The following is a 20,171-nucleotide window of genomic DNA, read 5'->3' as shown; positions in this document are numbered from 1 at the left end:
CAAGTTGACATTCCTTCCACCACCCTGAGCCATGGGTTTTTCCACAAATGAATGGGAAAAGCCAAGAGGATCCGGGGAACATTGGTTTTTGTGCTCATTAAGGAGCTGTTCAGAAGTACACTTTTGCATGCAAATTATACGTAATAATAATAAGGTATGTTTATTCATGTAGGTTTTAGCTTAGGTGAGAATTCTTTGGTCTCAATAAACCAAAATCTGCTTCTGGTGAAGGAAAGGCGGTGCTGGATCAAGGCGTTGCCCGGGTCCCCGGGGCAGCAGGAAGGCAGAGCTGGGCTGGTTTCTGCCTGCATCTCTGCTTTATGCGCCCCAAGGTCAACACGTGGCCTCCAAATGGCACCCCAAGGCTCCACGGATGAGCCCCGGTAGTGTTGGGTCTCTCAGCTCAGATGCTTGAGAGAGAATTGATGGGCTCAGCTCAAAGATCAGATGGCTACCCCATTCCACTCAACTTGAGACGAGAAAGGGCAGGTCACGTAATACAAATAGGCTTTTCAGGTCTAAAATTTAATACTTCAAAAAAAAAATCTAATACTTCCCTCCCCATCCCCACCTCACTGGTACACGTATACGAACACACACACGCACACATGTGCACACTCACACTGGACGGTAGTGAGCACATTCGGGTGCTGGCCGTGCCCGTCCTGCCTTCCTGGGAAATGCCCCCAGCCCTCTGTCCCGTGCCACCTTGCACAGTGCCCAGTAGCCACTTTCTGGTGCCCTTTCTAAAGGCAACTGGGGTGTAGCTTCTCCGTCTGCCCACTGAAACCATCCCTCTTGGTCCAGGCCATTCTAGAAGACTTTTGCACTCTGGGGCCCATGGGCCGAGGCTCCAGGAAACACAATCCCAGTGGGTCCCTTGTCACTACCTCCAGTTCTTGCCAGGAGGAATGTGCCCTCCCCCACAACATGGCTATGACCAGGAACTGGAGCTAAGGCCTGGACCCGAGAGGCTCAGCTTGGAGTTTCCCAAGGAAAAGGACTCTGAATGGACAGAATGTCTCCCCAAAGCATTGGGTTCATTGTCCTGAAATCTGAGTGGGTTTTCCAAGTGGCCTTGGCCGAATGCTGGTGCCCTGAAAGATCATGCCACCTCCACACGGAGCCACCAGCTCCAGATGGTGGGCTAGGCTTTTCTACACCTCTCCTGATGACCCAGCCGGTGCCAGCAGACCAGGTTCCCCATGCTGCCCTGACCTTGAAGCTTGTTCATGGTGTCCTGAGCTGGAGGCCACCTGCCCCCGGGAAAAGATGTGTCCATGCCCTCATCCCCCGAACCTGAGAAAGTGGCCTCGTTTGAAAAAAAGGCCTTTGCAGATGTGATTTAGTTGGAGATTTTGAAACAAGGAGAACATCCTGGAATGTCCACGTGAGCCTTAAATGCAATAAGTGTCCTCGCAAGAGACACAGACGAGAGAATGAACCAAAGATGGAAGTGATGTGGCCGCAGGCCAAGGAGGCTGGCAAGCTCCAGGTGCTGGAAGGAGCATGGGACCGATGACCCCTAGAGCCTCCGGAGGGAGCGAGGCCCCGGTGACACCTTGATGTGGCACGTCTGGCCTCCAACCTGAGAGAGGACGAAATTCTGCTGTTTCAATGATAGTGAGCATCACATGTCTGTCCTTACTCATTACAACAAGTTAGGAAACTAATACTCACGGTGACAGGGTTCCTGTGGAGGAGGAACAGGCAGGACGTGGCAGTCCTCCCAAGGCGGTGGTCAGAGGGCCCTGAGAGATGTCTCTAGAAGACAAGGATGCTGTGGTTTCAGCTGCCAGTTTTGTAGCCCCTGAAGAAAAGATCTGCATTTGTGGAGCCCTGATTCTGTGCCTGATTTCCATAGGAACATCGCTGGGGCTCCTCTCACCCACATTTATCCCAGCCCCAGCCCCTTGGGCTAGCAGGCCTGGGTTCAGCACTACAGGGCACTCAGCTAATGTGCAAGGCCCTGACCTTCACAGGGGGTGGAACTGTTGCCCAGAGACCTCGCTGGCCCTGAACCAAGCCCCCAAGTGAGTAGAGACAGCACGTGTCAGGCTCGCACCGCAGCTATGCCCACCCCAGCACCTGCACACGTGAGGCCCAGAGAGTTCACCAGCCTTCAGCAGCCATGTCTGCCAGACCATGTGTGTGCTGAGGACCAATGGCACTCCAGGGAAACTTTCAGGGAGGAGGTGGACATTCTGGAAGAGAGAGACAGGAAGGCATTTCAGGCATGCACAGGGCAGGAGGAGGCCGTGGGGATATCACCCTGGCTGCAGGCCGGGACTCTCTCTAGTGGATACAGCAGGAGAAGGGGAGGAGGAGAAGGAGGATGGGGAAGGGGTGGCGGCTTCCATTCACAGGCTTCTCTCTGCCCAGCGCGGATGAGATCTTTGCTGTTTGCCAAGACTAATAGCAGAGAGCACCAGAGTCTTCATCTGCCGTTGGAGGACAGTAATAGTGGCCCTCTGCTCATGGCGTGTGGGGACAGTGGCTATGATAATGAATGCGAGTCCCTCGGCACTGTGCCTACACGGGCCCAGCAAGTGCCCAGCATGACACTGGCTGCCACTCTCATTTCTCATGGTAACTTGAGTAGCGAGGATACTTCTCCCCATTTTATGGATGGAAAACTGAGCCCCTTCCCAGTTTTGCACAGCTGGTAAAAGCCAGGTCACTTGATGGGTTTGTTGGGTTCCAAGGCCCACCCCCCAGGGCTAGGGACCCTCCAGATTATCCCAAGTTCCTCCTCCCTGCCTCCCAGCTGAGCCCCAGACAGGGCCGGGTGCAAGGCTGGAGACGGACCGCCCTGGGTTCTGCAGCTACCGTCCAGGCCAGGCCAGGAGATTTATCTGGTCAGGTCCCCACGATCTCACCTTGAATGTTTAGGCCAGACTGACCTGGCCCGATCATTGACCACCACAGAGCCTTTGTTTGAGTCTTCCTTTTCCTTCGAAGACTCTGCTGGCCTCTGGGCCCTGTGGGCCTGCAGCTCTGGGCCCTTGTGGTGCCTGGAGGGGGAGGAGGGAGCACTTGTCTAAGGCTTTGAGGAAGTAGAGGTATGTGGGCTCTGACTCCCCATCAGCAGAAACACCACCACCCCCCCACATTGTCTGCTCAGTGCGGGAAGAGAACCTAGGGGCAAAGGACAGACCAGCAGGCCCTGGGGTGGGGGAGCAGAGGGGGCACACAACTACTCAGGCCATGTGCGTGTTTCTCTCATTTTTTGGCCACAACCTGACGGCTTCTCTCTCCCTCCTTGCTGTACACAGTGGCTCATGAGCACCTCAAGGAGAGGGGGCTGTTTGGCCTCCCCGCTCCAGGCACCAACCCCTCAGACTATTACCACCAGATGACCCTCATGGCAGGACACCCTGCACCCTACGGGGACCTGCTGATGCAGAGTGGGGGTGCCGCCAGTGCACCCCATCTCCACGACTACCTCAATCCAGTGGATGGTGAGTGTCGGGCCCACGTGGGGGCGGGGAGCACGACAGGAGATGGGGACTGAGGAGGGTGCCTGCTGCTCCTTTCGTAGGCAAGGAGCCCTGACGGGGGATCTGGGAATCCCTGCCATGACTGCTGTCCACAGGCAACCGAGTCTGACCAACTCCCACAAACACTTAGTGAGTCACTGCAGGCCAGGACATGTTTTGGGATTTTCAGCCTCAGGAACAAAACACACTCATCTCAGCTTTCATGGAACTTACAGAGCAGTAGGAAGAGACAAACAAAGCCAAGAATGGGGTAGGAAGCCCCAGGTGGAGTGGGGGGGTGAAGTCTTGAATAAAGAAATTGAGAAATCCTCCCTGGGAAAATGATATTCACGCAAAGACTTAGAGGAGGTGAGCAGTACAGAAATACACGGAATAAAGGGTCTAGCCAGAGGGAGTAGCAAGCGCAAAGGACCTGAGGCAGCAGTATGCCCTCTGAGCTCCAGAAAAACCCAGGAGGCCAGCGTGCCTGGCATCCAGTGAATGAGGGGCAGGAGTGGGGTGGGGCCAGAGTTCCAGGGCTGGTTGTGCAGGCTGGTCGGGGTTTGGTCAGGCTTTGTTTGGCTCGAGCATGATGGGGCCCTCGGAGGGGCTTGGACAGAGGAGTAATGAGATCTGACTTATTCTGAAAAGGAATCCCATTGTGGCTACTAACCTGAGAATAGGTTTAGGGGCAAGGTGGAAGCAGGGGGTCCAGTTAGTAGAGGTGGGGGCAGAAGGGATCACATTTTAGATAAAGCCAAAAGATTTGTTTCCAGACCGGGTGAGGAGTTAGGAGGAAAGAAAGGCATCAGGGACAACACCAGGGGCTTGGGCTTGGGCTCGGGCCTGGGCAAGTAGGGGATGGTTGTCAGTGATGGAGCTGGAGGCTACAAGCAGGGCCCATTGGCAGGCCGGAGATCCAGTGGTCTGGGTAGATAAAGTTCTTCTTACCCATAATATGCCAAGGCTTCCCCTCCCACCAAATAATATCCTAATTTCACAGGGGTGCCCGTGGCCCCCTGACCATGAGCCCCTGGGGTTGGCATGGAACCCCCCACTAGGAGGAGAGGAGCAGGGAAAGGCTAAGTGCCTGCCTCCCCCAGTCAGTGCCACTCCACCTGCTGTTGCTGGAGCCTGGCCCAGAGATACCCAGGGATCCAGGCCAGGCCGTGAAACTAGGATCCCAGCAGGGGGCAGACAGACAGCTTTGGCTGATTTTATCCCCCTCCAGCCACACCCCCCAGGAGGGCTTTCCCACTCCATAATGGTAAGGAGCACCCAGGCCCAAGGTAGGATGGGCTCCAGAGGGAAGTCCTGGTCCCTGTCAGGCTGCATGGCTCAGGGTGCACCCCTGCACCCCTCAGCCTCCTCCTGTCCCCCAGGACTTTCTGTATACCGTGTGCCCTGCAGCTCTACCTTATTGGCTGGGGCAGAGCCAAGCTTCCCCCCCCCCCGGGCCTGAATGAGATCTTACCTCCTCTGGGACATCTCCCCAGATGCCCTCTCCCTCTCCTGCCCTCTGGATCCTTCTTGTCTCTATCTGCCTTTCTCACCCCACACCTGCAAGTGCCACCTTGCTTGGTTCCTGAACCCCGCTTGAGCCTTCCCTTCCTCTGTCTACTGGGGAAGAGCACTGGGGTCCTCCCCACACTGCTCTCATCCCTTATCACCCTCGTCATGCCCCAGGAAGTGCCATCAGAAGCCGATCCCCGGGTCTGTCCCGCCCCTGTGTTCAGTCCGGGACTACGCACAAGTGTAGAGTGTGAGATAAGGCCTGGCCCCCAGAGCACACACACACCCCACGCCCTCGTCCTCTCAAGGGCCCTCTGCTGCTCCCCAAAGGGAGTTGGGTGGGCTGTCGGCGGCTGCTGAAGTTGTGTGTCTGCATGACTTCCAAATTAGAACCCAGACCACAGGTTCACTATAGTGCTCAAACAGCCACGTCCAAATGTCCCATCTTCCCACGCAAGGCCTGCCTCCCAAGGCCCCGGGTGGCTGGCACCAGGCCAGCGGGACAGTGGGCAGACACAGAGAAACTGTGGCTCAGGGATCTGGTCAGGCAGGTGTCCCCAGAGGGCAGACATGAGTACTTGCTGTGTGACTGTGTGAGAACCGTCTCTACCTGGTGCCTTTCCATGCATTCTCTTCTGTGACTCCCCTCAGCCCCCTTCTGAGCCTGGAATTCCAATCTCTACTTTGAGATGAGCAAACTTGGGGGGGCAAGTGAGTTGCCCAGGCTGTGAGTTGGGGTTTCAAGCCCCGCAGCACCACATGTCTGACGCCCTGAGAGCTGGGCCAGAGCAGGGTGCCCGGAGGGGTGGCCGTGGGAAGGGAGTTTGGGTAGCAAGCCGCAGGCACATCTAGGCCAACAATGTCCCTGCATGCGTCCCCACTGTGGGAGCTGGCCCAGGGTGGTAGGGACGCTGGATGGCGTCGGGACAGCGATTCCCAGCCCCGCGTGCCGGTTGAACTTGACACGCTGTTGAGTAAGATTGTGTGTGCACACTTGGCTCATTGCCCGGTGCACAGTGGCCGCTCAGTCTGTACTTGTTCCAATCTCTTTCCTCAAGGAGACTTTTCCTTCTTCCGCATCTTCCCCTCCAATGGGACTTTTGTCTCTGTCCACCCCATTCTTAGCCCAGGGCCCCAACTCCTCCTGGTCACCACCCCATGTCTCCCATCAGTCCCAGCCCCCAGCCTGCCACATCGGGCTTGTCAACCTTCCCGGCCATCCTGTGATTTGTCACCGTCCCTGCACCGCCATTCAGCTCAGGCTCCCTCAGCCTCCAAACTGCTTAGCAGGGGTCTTACATCCCCTCCACCATTCTGCACCCCCTGTGACTTCCATCAGGGCAAGATTCAGGCTTCATAACCTGGCCTGGGGGGCCTTCCCCTCCAGCCTCATCTCACCCGCCTTGCACGCCGCCTCCCATCGCCCTGCTCCATCTGCAGCCACCCGGACAACGACCCGGCACCTTCTGCCTGCAAAAGTGCTCCCTCCAGCCTGGCCCAGCTCCGCCTTGCACCCAAACCCAGCCCCAGGTCAACTGCATCAGCTCTGCTCCCATTCCCGCCTTTCCCTCCCACAAACCAGGTAGCCCTCCACGTCCTGGAGCTTGGCTGCCCAGGAGCAGGCCTCCATGTTTGCAGAGTGGCTGAGTGAGCGAGTGAGTGAGTGGCAGTTACCAAAAACCCCAGGATGGAAAGATGCAAACTGATTGGGGAAGCCTCTTTGCTGGGGCAAGCAGCTGCCGGCTTGCAGGGAGCAGGGGAGTTGGCTGGGAACACGGCCGCTTTGTTCTTGGGGGCACTCAGCATTTGGCAGCATCTGGGGCTGAGCCGGAGCAACGGGAGATGAGCTCACCAGTGGGCGTGAGAGCGTCCAGCTCACGTCGGACTCATCACACCCACCCACGATCCTTTCTCCACCTCTCCTCCTGGGAACATGATCGGCTCCAGGGTGCAGAGGAAAGCATCCGTCTCAGGCCGGAGCAGGCAGATCTGTTTGGCAGGCTGAGGGATGGAGTAGGGCTGGGGGATTTTTCCCAACCCCTGAAGGATCTTAGGAATGGATGATTCTTTTCCTTGGGTCCCAGTCACTTACGATCCAAGCAAATCCAGAGGAGTCCAACATGATCTCCTGTATGTGTCATTACTTAATACAGTTTTTCTTTTCAAACCGGTTCGAACTACACCCAGAAACTTTGCTTCCACTTTTAAAAATAGTTGAGGTATTTCTGTTTGGCTCTGATGCCCACGAGGATGTGGGGTTCACGTGCCTCATTAAGACACTCCAGGGCTCCTAGCCCAGGTCTGCCATCAGGCTATCCCCAGCCTCTCCCCTCCTATAAACTGGGGAGCAGGAAGAACCTGCCAGCTCCGGGGCTTTCTGCTTGTCCCAGCTGCATGGGTCTGGGGACAGACCTTCCTGTCAAGATTCTGTTTGCTCCAACTCGCCCAGAGAAACTTGTGCAGACTCAGAGCCCACTTGTGGAAGGGTCCTGAGACTCTCCAAGGACATGTGTGTTCACCTTAGGAAGCCTCCCATAAACATGGTTATGATGTGTAAGCTCTGTGCAGGGGCAGGGGGCCCCAGAGCTTGTGGGAAGTTGAGGAGACTAGCCCTTCCCTCTCTCCCTGTTTCTCTCTCTTCCTCCCTCCCTCATTCATTCTGAGGGTATTTCTTGAGCACGTCCTATGTCCCGGGCATGGTTTGGGGTGTGAGGGACACAAAGGTTCCCCTTTGCAGGACAAAGAATATCCATCCCCAGGCCATCCCACCTACCCCGGCCTCCTTTCTCAGCTCCTTCCCTTCACGTTCGAAGAGGAGAGAACTTTCCAGAGGCTTTTTGTATGTCAAGCTGGGGTGTGGAGGCCAGATCTGCTGGACTGCATGGGCGACCTGCAGAGAAGGTGCAGAAAAGCCACCTAGGTCTGACCCACCAGGGCAGGTGTCCCCAGCCCGCTCGCTGGCAAACCGCTACCAATACCGTTTTCACCTGAGCCAAGTGCCATTGGCACGATTCTTTATTTAATGGTGTATTTTTAATACACTTGCCTTTGGGGGTTCAATAAATAGATCTTAAAGTAGAATTGGTATTTTTTTCTCATATGGGAAGCCTGATCATATCTGAGCAAAACGTCTGCATCCCTGTCTCCATCAGGCCTAAAATCACCCCGTCCGGGTCAAGTACACATCCTATGTTGAGGAAAACCCCATGGGAGTGGGGGAAAGGCAGGGGGTGCAGAGAGGCCTCTGATGGGGCTCTTGCTGGAGTACAGATCCAAACCCTGCCCTCCTCCTGGGCCACAGGGTCAGGCCATGGGCAGGACCCAGGGCATCTCCCATGTCCCTCCCTCTCTGGGGGCTTCCCAGCCTCCTGGTGGTCGATGAAGGCCCATTGCCTCCTGTTTTTAAAGGAGGCTGATTGATAGCAGGAAGAGTGGGAAGTGATGCTGCTTGGGAAGGTAATGGATGACCAGTCAGGGAGTCCAAGGCTATCACTCTGCCTCCTGGTGCTCTGGAGGGCGGGGAATTCACTGGCTGTCACCAGGGCCTTCAAATGGAGTCTTGTTGTTTTATGCTGTTGAATATTGGTGATTTAACGGCAGAATGGGAGCCGCCACGGCCACACCCCCTCCTCCTCCCACCACATTGAGAAGATTGAAATGTTTCCGATTGAAATGTTGTCTGTTTACAGCCCATATTTCCTCCGAGCTGTATATTTTATTGTCATATTGACACTAATTTGACTTGGATGTCACCTCCGTTCTGACGCCCGTTCTTTATGCTGCCTGCGGATCCAAGGGGGTTTTGAGAAACCAATTACATTGATCACACCACAGAGAGGCAGGAGGAGCTGCTGGCGGGACTGTCAGAGGCTCCAGTTGGCAGGGAGTCCGTGCCCAGCCTGCCCAGGAGGGAGACTGAGGCAGAGGAGACCAGGCCATGGGGCCTGGAGGGTCAGGACCACCGTGTGGCTGCAGGTCCAGGCTGAATGGTGTATATGGCTGGTCTGATGAGCCTGCACACAGGGTCCTGAGACCAGGAGGCCCTGAGCCCAAAGTTTCTTTGTCTGCATCACAGAACTAGAAAAGGGGCAGCCTCTGGGCTCCAACACCTAGGTGTTCTCATTTCCCCCATAAGAAGGGGTGAAGGGGCTATGGACAGCTAAGCGTGGGCCAGGTTAAGGTCCTCCAGCTGGGCTTCCTTAGAGCACTTCCTCAGTGAGTCCAGAAGATAGTGACTGGGGCAGGGCTGGGCAGGAATACTCCAGAAGCTGTGAGGATGCAGAGCCCCACAAACCAGGCCACGATGCTGGGTCCTGCTGTCCCAAGGGGAGGCGTGTCCCAGTCCCATGCTCAGGACAGCAGCTGGCCCAGGGAAGGCTCCTGGAACGCAGCTCTCTCTGTCACTGGAGCCATGCCTTCCCTGCCCAGGACCTGTGGAGACGGGTCCCTCCAGCCGTTCTGCTGCCCTCAGCCCAGGCTCCCGGGTCCTCAGGACGTCCACACGCAGCTTGGGTGGTATGCCGCTCACCAGCCTGGAACAACCCCGAGGTGGGTCCTGTGGGCCCATTTTCCAGGTGAGGAACCAGCTCAGGGAGGTCCAGCGGCTCGCCCAAAGTCACCCAAGTCAGAGCAGTCAGGCAGGGCCAGAACGTGGCCTGCCAGGATCCAAGGCCGGTTCTCCAATCTCGCACCCTTCCTGACTGCCCCCGGGAAAGCAGCAATGTCCCTGAGCCCTCTGGCCTTACCTGAGGCAAGCGCAGGCACCCAGTGAACGCTCCTAGCACGGCAGCTACTTACTTTCCTCACTCCCCCGGATGGTGAGCTTCACAGGGGGCCAGGGCTGAGGGTCTCCCTGCTTGCAGCCCCCGAATGACCAGTCCCGTGCCTGGCATGCTGTCAACAGCGACAGGGGGGCTGAGGGGAAAAGGAACTAACACACGGACGAGCAGAGGAAAGACCCAGTAGATGAAGCAGGGTCCAGATGTCAATAGTAATGGGAGCGAGTCGTAGCGGGTGGCGTCTGTCCCAGTGAGGGCCGGCTGGTGTCCGGTCACCCGGCGGCTGACAGAAATCAGCACAGACTCACCCACAGATGAATGGACGTCGCGGCTCTGCCAGTCCCCGGTCATAAATCACCGGAGAAGCCACAGGAAATGAATGCCAGGATTTTCTTTCTATTTAGTAATTTATCAAGGGAAGAGGCGCATTAATAAACATATTTCCCTTGAGGGGTGGGAATAACAGAGATGAATATCACTGTCAGATTTGGCCTGTTTCCTCTTGTTAGGGGCACAGGAGAGGGTGGGAATCCAAATATTAGCAACAAAATCTTTTTTTAAAAAAATGTATCACATAGACGAGTGTATTTCTTCCTTTCTATGGTGTTAGATCTTCCCTCCCACCTCATATTTCTCCGTTTGCCGCTCCGTCCGTAAGTAATAGGAATCTTTGGGAAGATTTTACTTTTGCATCTTTGATTTTCCTTCCAAGTGAGGACTGACAGGGAGTGAACTCAGGAAATAAGAACAAAGAAGCCTAACCGAGCCCGAGTGAATGGGCGGATGAGTGAGTGCTTTAGTGACAACGGGCGTGCTGCTGTGTGGCCCAGTCGTGTTTTCTAGACACGCTGTCCCTTACTGCAACATTAGCGTTAGACTCACCCTGCCCCTCGAAACCCCCCTCCTAGCCCCTAAAGAAGCTAGGTGAACTTGCAGTTTCATTTTAGAAGGTCCGCTGGGTTTTAGGCACTCCCGTGCTCTCCAGGTGTCCTCACAGTAATCCAGGGGGCCAAGCCGCATTGCCCCCATTGCACAAATGGGCAAAGAGAGGCTCAGGAGGCTGAGTCGTGGGATCCAAGGCAAGCGCTAACTGTTGGGCTCCGTGTGGCGGCTAGCGCCACTGTGTGTCCCCACATGGTGTGTGTGTCTGTCCAGCCCAGCCCCGACCCCTCCAGGACATCCTTCCCCACAAAATGCCTCTCCTCCCCATCCTGGGCAGAGGCAGTGTGCTGAGTGGTCCGGCAGCTAACGGCCTGACCTCCAGTCCATTTCTGTACTTTCCCTGGCTGTGCAGCCTGGAGCAAGCCTCTTGTTTTGTCATTCGCAAAATGAAAGTGAAAACAGCCCCTTCTTTCTAAGGCAGTTTCATCAGAGATTAAACAAGTTAATACATTTGAGTGCTTAGAACAGTATCTAGCACCTTCCAGGCGGTCTGGAAATATTGACTCTGTGGCTGTGAGTCTGCACTCCCTCACCGCAGTGTGCCTGTGCCGGCGGCTCAGCCATCACCACCTCACACTTGGGCTCACCGCCGAGCCTGCTGTCTGTACGTGCTCGTAGCACTGAAGGGGAGAGGACCCAAGTCCCTCCTGTGTGAAGGCAGGAGAGCCAGAAGCAATCAGAAAATCACATCAGCAGATGCAGGCTTGCTGACAAGAACACCTGTTTGGATTGGCGGGGTAGTGGGGGCCAAGGAGGGGGGTATGGGGAACACCTCCCAACCAGAGGATGTCAGGATGCTTTCCCTGGGAAAGTGGTAATCCACTGAGGTCTGAGCACAGAGAAGAGGGAGGAGCACTTTGGGCAGAGGAATATGCATGTGCAAAAGCCCTGTGCAAGAAAGCAGGTGACCTGAGGTGTGGGGCAGGGGTGGGGGCAGGACTGGAAGGTAGCTGGAGCAGAGCCTGGGTCATGGGCAAGATGAAGCTGGAGAGGTGGGCAGGGGGTACCCACAGAGCTGCCAAGAAGCCACCCTAAGGATTTGGGCCTTTTCCCTAATAGCACTGGGGAGCTCTGGAGAAATGGGGGCGGGGGGGCACAAGGACAGGATTTGATTTATACATTAAAGAGCTCTCAGGCTGCAGGGAGGAAGAGCTCCATGATGACCAGGTTTAGTGGTGGGCTGGAGGGAGACAAGGGAGGGTGGGAGAATAGGGACCTGTGGGTGGCTTTGGGGGCAGACTCAGTCATGAAGGAGGTGAGGATGGGGAGGCATCAAGCCAACTCCCGGGTTCCCCGGTTCCTGCTCCACTGCTGTGTCGTGGTGGGTGCCCACTGAGCTCAGCCCTGCAGGATACCCGTAGAGGCCTGGAGCTGCCTTTCAGACCGATTCTGGGGCCTCATCTGTTCTCTGCGCAGCCTTGGAGGGTGTTTCTTCCAGTGGCCCAGGAGGAAAGGGGCTTCCTGAGTTTGCCAGCCAAGGGCAAGGGGCTAGGGGAGCACCGGGCATGAGGTGCCCAGGCTGGGGCCCTCTGCACTCAAAGGCTAAATATGCCGAGCCTTCTCAGGGGCTGTCCGGCACTGGGGATGAGGGCTCAGAGATCCACAGGCCATCAGCCCTACCCTCGGTGCCCCCACAGCTGTGGGCACAAGGCACTGACACACCAACCCTGCAGCCAGGGTAACCTGCCACCTTCCTGGAGGAGGGGGACCTGTGGGGTCCAAGCCGCTCTGAGCAGACAGAAGGGAAGAAGGCGGGCATCGCAAGCCCAGGACCAACCAAGCCCTGGCAGCCACTAGAGCTGTATACAGGCGACCCCTCCAGCCCGAAGGGAACCTGGAGGTCACTGAAGGGGGCACAGAAAGGTGCTCACATCCATCACCTACTCTCCTCACCACAGCCCTGGAGGTCCGAACGAGGACACCCTCTCACAGAGAAGAAACCAGGGCCTAGGGAGGGTCTGGACAGAGCAGAAACTGGCACGTAGGAGTCGCCCCATTATGCGGTCAGACCATTTCTACGCCACTGTTTGTCCAGAGGAAAGACCCAGAACCCTGACTGGGGGCAAGGACTGTACACAGGGGCAGTCCAGAGCCACAGCAGGACAGTGTGACCCCAGGGTAAAGGGAGCCAGTCAGGGGCAGCCTGTCCTCCCTTCTCGCAGTTCTTGAGGGGTGAGGGGTGAGAGGCACTGCAGGGGGTGGGAGTGCCTGTGCATCCTGAGTGTTAAAGGTGACAGGTTCCAGAAACCTCAGGTGACTGCAGAAGCCAGGATTGGGGCTGCCCTCGGGGTGGGTCAGGAAGGGCACCAGCCATGCTGTTTCTTGACCTGGTGCTAGTTTCACAGGTGGGTTTGCTTCGCAAGAGGCTACCAAGCTGTTCCACGCTGAACCCAGCCCTGTTCTCGGCAAAACTGGGAGTAAAGGCGTTAATTCATGTCCAGCGAGGGCATTCTCTCACCCAAGCCCTGACCTGGGCTTCTCCCAACCTCCCCATACCGCATGCGGATCAGTCCCATTCTGCAGAGAGGCAAACAGTTGGAGACAGACTAGGTCCCTTGCCCAGGAGCCCCCAGAGGTTCTCATTAGGCCATCCTCAAAGGCTCTTCCCACCGTCCCCCACTTCCCAGTCGCCCTACCCCCCCATTCTGTCCCCCTACAAGCGCAGTGACACCTGGGGTTGGCTGTCCCCACAGTGTCGCGTTTCTCCAGCCCGCGGGTGACGCCGCGCCTGAGCCGCAAGCGGGCGCTGTCCATCTCCCCACTCTCCGATGCCAGCCTGGACCTGCAGCGGATGATCCGGACCTCCCCCAACTCGCTGGTGGCCTACATCAACAACTCCCGGAGCAGCTCTGCGGCCAGCGGCTCCTACGGGCACCTGTCGGCAGGCACCCTCAGGTGGGCCCCAGCGGCCAGCGCGACTGAGAACAGGGAGGCGGGGTGGGGGCGGCATGGGCGGGGCCACGCCGGGAGGGCCACGCCTTCATCCCCCAGGAGACAGACAGGACTCCTTGCACTTATGAATAAGCGCCCTTGAACCGGTTCAGGAATTCAGAACCACTAATGAGGATGTTGAAATGCGCCGATGTTTGAGTCTGGGTCCGTGTGCTCATTGGCCCCCAAACGCACTTTCTAATGTGAAAAGTGATGTTTCCTGGGCCTAGCATGGAAGATTCCATCATGGAACCAAAGGTGGCTTCCTCAGTATTTCAGTAGGTATCATGGGGAAGCCACGGCTGTTGGCCGGCGCTGGGGACCCGCAAGGTGTGACACTGTTTTGGCTGGGCTGGCAGCAGGCCTCCCACCGTGGTCACAGCACGGCACACCAAAACCTCTGGGACACCATTCACCCTTGGGTCCCCACCCCCACCCCTACCACGCAGCCCAAGGCTGTTTTAGGACTCAGACCCTACCACTTTGACTGAACTCATGTCAAGGAGGCTCACTCACATGGCCATTGGCAGGACCCTTATTTCTCGTACTGGGGGCCTCTCCCTAATGCTGTTTAAGCATCTTCCCACCGTGGCAGCTGGCTCCCCTCTCCCACCCCTGGAGTGAGCAATGAAAGAGAGAGCAAGGAGGAAGGCACAAGCCACCCGTCATGTATGGCTTAGGGCCGGAGGTCACCATTATCCCTTAGTCTCCTGTTCTGGAGTGAGTGGCCCATTGGCAGATGACAGGGAGGGTCTAGAAGTGCAGTAGAAGTGAAAGGAGAGAGGGGACCATGTGAACCAGAGGGCCCAGGGCACCTTTCCTGGACAAGGGGGCCTCAGGACCAGCCTCAGCGGTCCAATGGTGTTCGGATAGTCCCTGAAGATGCAGGGGTGCATCCCAGGTGTCAGAGCGGGGAAGGGCCGGGATGCGGGGAGGAAATGGAGTCTGGCCCTTCCTGGGGGCCAGCCTGCTGGAATGAAGCCTGCATCATGGGGCAGGGCCCGGGGGTGAGAAGGGGAGGTCTGAGATGGCAGGCAATGGCGAGCCACTGCTGGCTCTTGAGCAAGGTAGAGCCGCGCTGGCAATGAGACGAGCCACACTCCCTGCCCAGGCCCTGATTTGTCTGCTCTTCTTTGCAGCCCTGCTTTTACTTTTCCCCATCCCATCAACCCGGTGGCCTACCAGCAGATTCTGAGCCAGCAGAGGGGCCTGGGATCTGCCTTCGGACACACTCCACCCTTGCTCCAGCCCTCGCCCACCTTCCTGGCCCAGCAGCCCATGCCCCTCGCCTCTATCAACGCCACGCCCACCCAGCTCAGCAGCAGCAGCAACTGTCTGAGCAATGCCACCCAGGTAGATGGGTATAGGGGGCACAGGGTGGGTCACCGGGCTCCTGGGACCCTATGAGGGATGATGGGTGCCCTCTCACACCGGGAGCTGGTGGAAGGGCTCTGGGCACAGGTCTGGCTGGTGGGATGTCAGCTGGGCAAAGGCCATGGGATCCAAAGGACTGAACACCGGGTCAGGAGACCTACACTAGCTCCTAAAACCCTTCCTTTTCCCTGGCAAGTACCCAGCCAGTAAGTTCAGCAGTCAGCGGTCTAATTGACTTAATGAATAGACAGAGAAAGGCTAGGAGTCAGAGCCTGGCAGAGAGAGTACTCTGTACAGTTTAGTCTTTGAGCTTAAGTTTACAAAAAACCATCTTATTTGCCCTTTCCAGCAAGCCTTTGATGGGGCGGGGCATGCTGGTATGGTTCCTGACACACAGTAGGTAGTATTTGGTGGGGAGAAGCCCCATTTTGCAGACGAGGAAATGGAATTATAGAGACAGTGTTGGAGAATGGAGAGGCATAGGCTTTGGAATCAGTCCCACTGTGTTTTGGACCCTGACTCGCCGAAAGCTCTTTCAGCCTGGGCTGACGAACGTGCCGAGCAGGGCCTGCCACGTAACTGGCACCTCATGAGCTTACATGAGCTTGTGGGCCCAGAGCCCCGTGTGGATCCAATTCTGGTTAGCACTCACGATGACAGTTCTTGAGGTGGAGTAACTGCCCAGGCCAGCCACCTGGCAGGCCACAGCACAGACCTGACCACGTTCTGGGAGGAAGACAAGACTCTACCTTGTCCAGAAGAACCCCTATTCCAAGACGCCCTCCATCTCCACCCCAGGGCTCTAGGCGGCTGCCTAGCACCTGCCCCCAGACAGAAGCTGGTAGCTCTTGTCACCACCCGCCCTGGTTGCTCTATCTAGCCCCCTTCTCCTGAGGAACTAGGCCCTTCTTTCCTGCTCCCTGGGCTGGCCCAGCCCTGTTCTCCCCAGCCCCCGAGCTTCCCCTGCTCTCATGCTTCGGAGGGCTAAAGGTTGAGACTATTGGAACAGGGGTGATTGTGCCCAGCATCTCCCAGAGAGAGGGTTTCTTTTCCATTCCCATGGAAGTGGGGGGTTGGAAAGCCAAGCTCTGGGCTCTCCCCAGCTGTGCTTCTGGCCAAACCACCAAATGGGGAGCCAGCTTCTGAAACTTCCAACACCAGTGTTGGCCCAATCAACGTGGGGAGGATCCCAGAGGTAAAGCCCAAGCAGAAGTTGAGGTGTCCTCGCCCTGCTCCTGTGTGACGGGCTCTCCTGCACTCCTCCCTCAGAACAAGCCGAGCAGCGAGTCGGCTGTGAGCAGCACGGTCAACCCCATCGTCATTCATAAGCGCAGCAAGGTCAAGACAGAGGCCGAGGGCCTGCGGCCAGCCTCCCCATTGACCCTGACGCAGGTAACCTGCTGGTTGTCCTGGCTGCCCTCCCATTGGTTCAGGGGACCCGGGACCTCAGCCCTGGTGGCGAATGGATGAATGGACCACTGTCTGCGTGAATGCGTGAGCCAGAGAGGGTGGATACACTGTGAGCTTGGGAAGGACCAGAGCTGGGTCCCTGGCAGTGTGCACATCACATGCTCATCAAACATGTGTCACATGGAAGAATGGATGGAGTGATGGAGGGATGGATGTCCGGGGCTGCAGCCATCTCCTCCCAGCACCTCACACAAGCCCTGGTCACACTCGCTAGCTTGCGGTCCCTGTCCCGCCTCTACCTCTCCCTGGAACTTCACTCCCCTATCCCCTCCTCCTCACTGCCACTACACCCTTTCCTGACCCTCCTGGAGAACAGGACTCGATTCTGCCCGGAGCCCAGCCTAGCTTCTAGGCCATCTTGTCTGTCGCCTGCACTGCCCTGTAAAGCTTTGGGAGAAGTGTCTGATTTGGTGCCAAGCCATCAGGTTTTACACAGGGACTGGTACTAAGTCCCTATGACATTGTATTTTCTTTCTTTTTTTTAAGATTTTATTTGTTTACTTGAGGGGAGAACACACGTACATGCGGGAAATAGGGGCAGGCTGAGCACAGAGCCCAGCGCAGGCCTCGATCTCATGATCCTGAGATCATGACCTGATCGATTAGCCACCAGGTGCCCCGAAATAATATTTTCTAATGACTCAGTGCACATGTGAGTGGCACGGTGAGGAAGGAAGGAAGGGAGGGAGGATGTTTCTTGGCAGGAAGGTGAGGAAGGCAGCCACCTGGAGCCCGACTGGTCTGTTGTGGGGCTGAAACCTCTGTGCAGGTCCCTTGGAATATCCCACCCCTTCCTCGGACATTCTGAGACAGCAGGCTGAGACAGGCCCAGTTCTTGGAGCAAAGGCCTGTCAGGGGAAGGGCTTGGTGTGAGTGCTGAGCCCACAGGTAAGCTTCCCACCCCTCCCGAGGCCTCTTGCCGTGGCCTGGTCTCCATCTGTTACTCCACAATCACCAGCTTTGACACCAAGGATGCAGGGGACCTCTGTCCCCATCTCCCCTACATCTGCCAGACCATCTTTTATCAAACCTGTAAACCATCTGGCACACTCTGGGCACTTAATTTTTATGAAATATCGGGTCCTGTTATTGTCAGGCAAACAGAGGAGCTGGTGACAAATTCTTCTCCCCTCGCTGACGCTGAGGCATCTCGGCTTGATGCATGGTTTCCACGAGGTCGGCCGTCATCAGGGGCCGGTGAAATTGATGAAGACGGCTCATCTCCAGGGGAGACAGACACGCCGAAGCAAAGAGGAGAGGCGCTGAGCCCCCGGGAGCCCCTGCCCCACCCCTCTTGCCCAAAAGGGTGGCACAAAGCCGTCCTTCCTGCCTGGCCTGGCTCCTCAGACTCATCAGTGGAAGGAAAGCCGTGTATCACCCGAGGTTGTCACCGTGTCGCTCAGTGTCCTGATTCAGTGACCTGGCTCATTTGTAAGGTGGATGGGCGTGCTTCCCCGTGGCAGGCAGTGCTGCATAAGAAGTCCCCACTCTGCTTAAGCCCTCCAAACCATGGGCAAGGGTGATGCCGGCTCCCTCTAGAGGCCTGAGCGCACCCGCGGCCCCTGGGCCACCTTGCGCTCACAGGTCCATCTGGCAGCTTGTTCAAGAGTCTTCTTGGAGATGAGCAGGACATGCGGCTCATGAGATAAGAAGTCTGTTTGCGGTTTTTCTGACCATGCAGAGCGGGTGTAGGAGGCTACAGCCCTGCAGAGTCCCCCAGGGCCACAGGTCCCAGACAGGGTGCTCTTGCACCTTCCTTATAACGTGGACCCCGTGCCCGCCCACGGACTTAGGAAACCACATGTCATCGTTTGCCTTTTCAAGGCAAGTGCATTCACTGAAAAGCACTCTGAGAATCAACCAGAAGCTCCTCTGAGAGGAGCACTTTGCAGTTTCAGTGGGCAGTCGGTCGGTCGGTCAAGGGCCTGGGTCTGCGGCCAGCCCAGGGAGCTGTGAGGCTGATTTCCCCATGCCCACAAGGGGGCTCAGCAGTAGTAATGAGGCTAAGGGGCGAGCGGCAGCCTCCGCTGCGTGGTCTCTGGAGCGGGTGGCGCTGGGGCTCCTGACTTGGGAGGAGGTTGTCCCCCTTAGTCTCAGCTCTAAATGTTTTCCCCAGGGGCTTTTCTGAAAGACAGAATATTCCAGCAGTTTTATAGATAGTGTGAAATGGAATGCAGCTCATTCTAACAACAACCTGTTTGCCTAGCTTTGCTCTGAGCCTGCCTAGCAAGCCCACGGAATACCAGGGAGTCCTCAGCATCCTGTGGAGGTCCTCACTGGGCCTTTGTCCCAGCCTGGCATGTCTGTGCCTCCCCTTCTCTCCCCACCCGCAGCCCGCGCCCATGTCCCCTGCTAAGAGGCTGCCCCTGACCAGCTCAGCATCTGCTGGGGTGGGGCTCCCTGTGGGACAGAGTCTCCGTCTCTGGCTCTTCGGGGCGTGAAATGCTTTGTGCTCTTTGAAAGGAATGCCGGGCACTTGTGATCAGGTGAAGGCCTATCTCGGTGGGGGGGGGGCTTTCCTTTGCCACCTTGAACGGGGCTACACATGGGCCCCATCCTGATGGGGAGACTTGAGTGCAGACCTAGGCTGTCACGAAGTCACTATGTGCTCTACGGAGAGCAAGGTGACCTCTCCCTGAACCCGTTTTCCTGGCTGCAATGCACGAATACAGACACCCACATGTCTTGGGGCTGTGGCAGGGAAGAGGAGCGGGGGGAGAATTTGCATAGTTCGCTCACTCTACCCTGAGCCTGAACCAAGGCGAGCTGTGAGTCCCTGGGAGGAGGTGGTCACGTGAGAGTCATTTATCTGCACGCCGGCTGGTTCTCTTGCCTCCATGCTGGACCCAACCTCGTACACACTCTAAATAAAAACACCCCCACCCTGATCCCATGGGACCCACCTCAGCTCCCCCGGAGGAAACCAAACCAAAGAAGGAAAAGACCCTGCCCTCTTTTCTCCTGTTCTCCTTGCCAAGTCAGTTGACCCAGGATGTGATGGGACACTTTGGTGATGATAAGCCAGCAGGAGAGAGGAAGGAGGGGCCCCAAGACAGCTGTGCGGATAAGAGGAAGGAGGGAGGCAGCTGCGGAAGTAGGCTGAGTGCATACATGGGCATATGTGTGTGCTTGTGTGTGTGTGCATGCAAGCATGTGTGTGGCCCTCGCCACAGACTGCCTGGGGCCCGTGGCAACCTTTCACCGGGGGCAGGTGGCTGAACACGGCTCACCATGGGTGTGCTCTGCTCCTCCCCCAGGAGCAGCTGGCTGACCTCAAGGAAGACCTGGACAGGGATGACTGCAAGCAAGAGGCCGAGGTGATCATCTACGAGACCAACTGCCACTGGGAGGACTGCACCAAGGAGTACGACACGCAGGAACAGCTGGTGCATGTAAGCCTCCAGCCGCACAGCCTGCTGCGGCAGCCAGAGCTTCTGGGCCCCCTGCTGGAGAGAAGGGGCTGGAGGAGACAGCTCCAGGAGATGCCTGGGCCACAGCCTCTGCAAGGGGGAGGTGTAATTATTTATCTGGGCCCCACCTGTTTCTAAAAGTGCATATACAAATACAGACATCATAAAAGAGATTAAAAACAAAAACAAGTAAATGAGAAAATTCAGGAGAAAGGAACAAGAAGGTGAAGCCTGGAGTAGAATGTATTTTTTAAAAACTAAGTGCTCTGGAGTGT

General features: G+C 56.8%; 1 protein-coding gene across 1 annotated transcript in view; it reads left to right on the top strand.

Annotated features, from left to right (window-relative positions):
- GLI2 (GLI family zinc finger 2) overlaps nucleotides 1–20,171 on the top strand; it is a 243,339-nt gene that overhangs the window by 206,382 nt on the left and 16,786 nt on the right. Inside the window, exons 5-9 of the mRNA XM_080799469.1 lie at nucleotides 3,276–3,461; nucleotides 13,405–13,606; nucleotides 14,782–14,995; nucleotides 16,286–16,408; nucleotides 19,744–19,878. Of these exons, the coding sequence (XP_080655595.1) occupies nucleotides 3,276–3,461; nucleotides 13,405–13,606; nucleotides 14,782–14,995; nucleotides 16,286–16,408; nucleotides 19,744–19,878 (860 nt within the window). The remainder of the gene's footprint in view (nucleotides 1–3,275; nucleotides 3,462–13,404; nucleotides 13,607–14,781; nucleotides 14,996–16,285; nucleotides 16,409–19,743; nucleotides 19,879–20,171) is intronic.

The sequence above is a fragment of the Martes martes genome (genome assembly GCF_963455335.1).
Source record: "Martes martes genome assembly, chromosome: 3".
In the NCBI taxonomy this organism is placed as follows: domain Eukaryota; kingdom Metazoa; phylum Chordata; class Mammalia; order Carnivora; family Mustelidae; genus Martes; species Martes martes.
The sequence above is the reverse complement of the archived record's forward strand: the minus strand, read 5'-3'. Positions and strand labels throughout refer to the sequence as shown.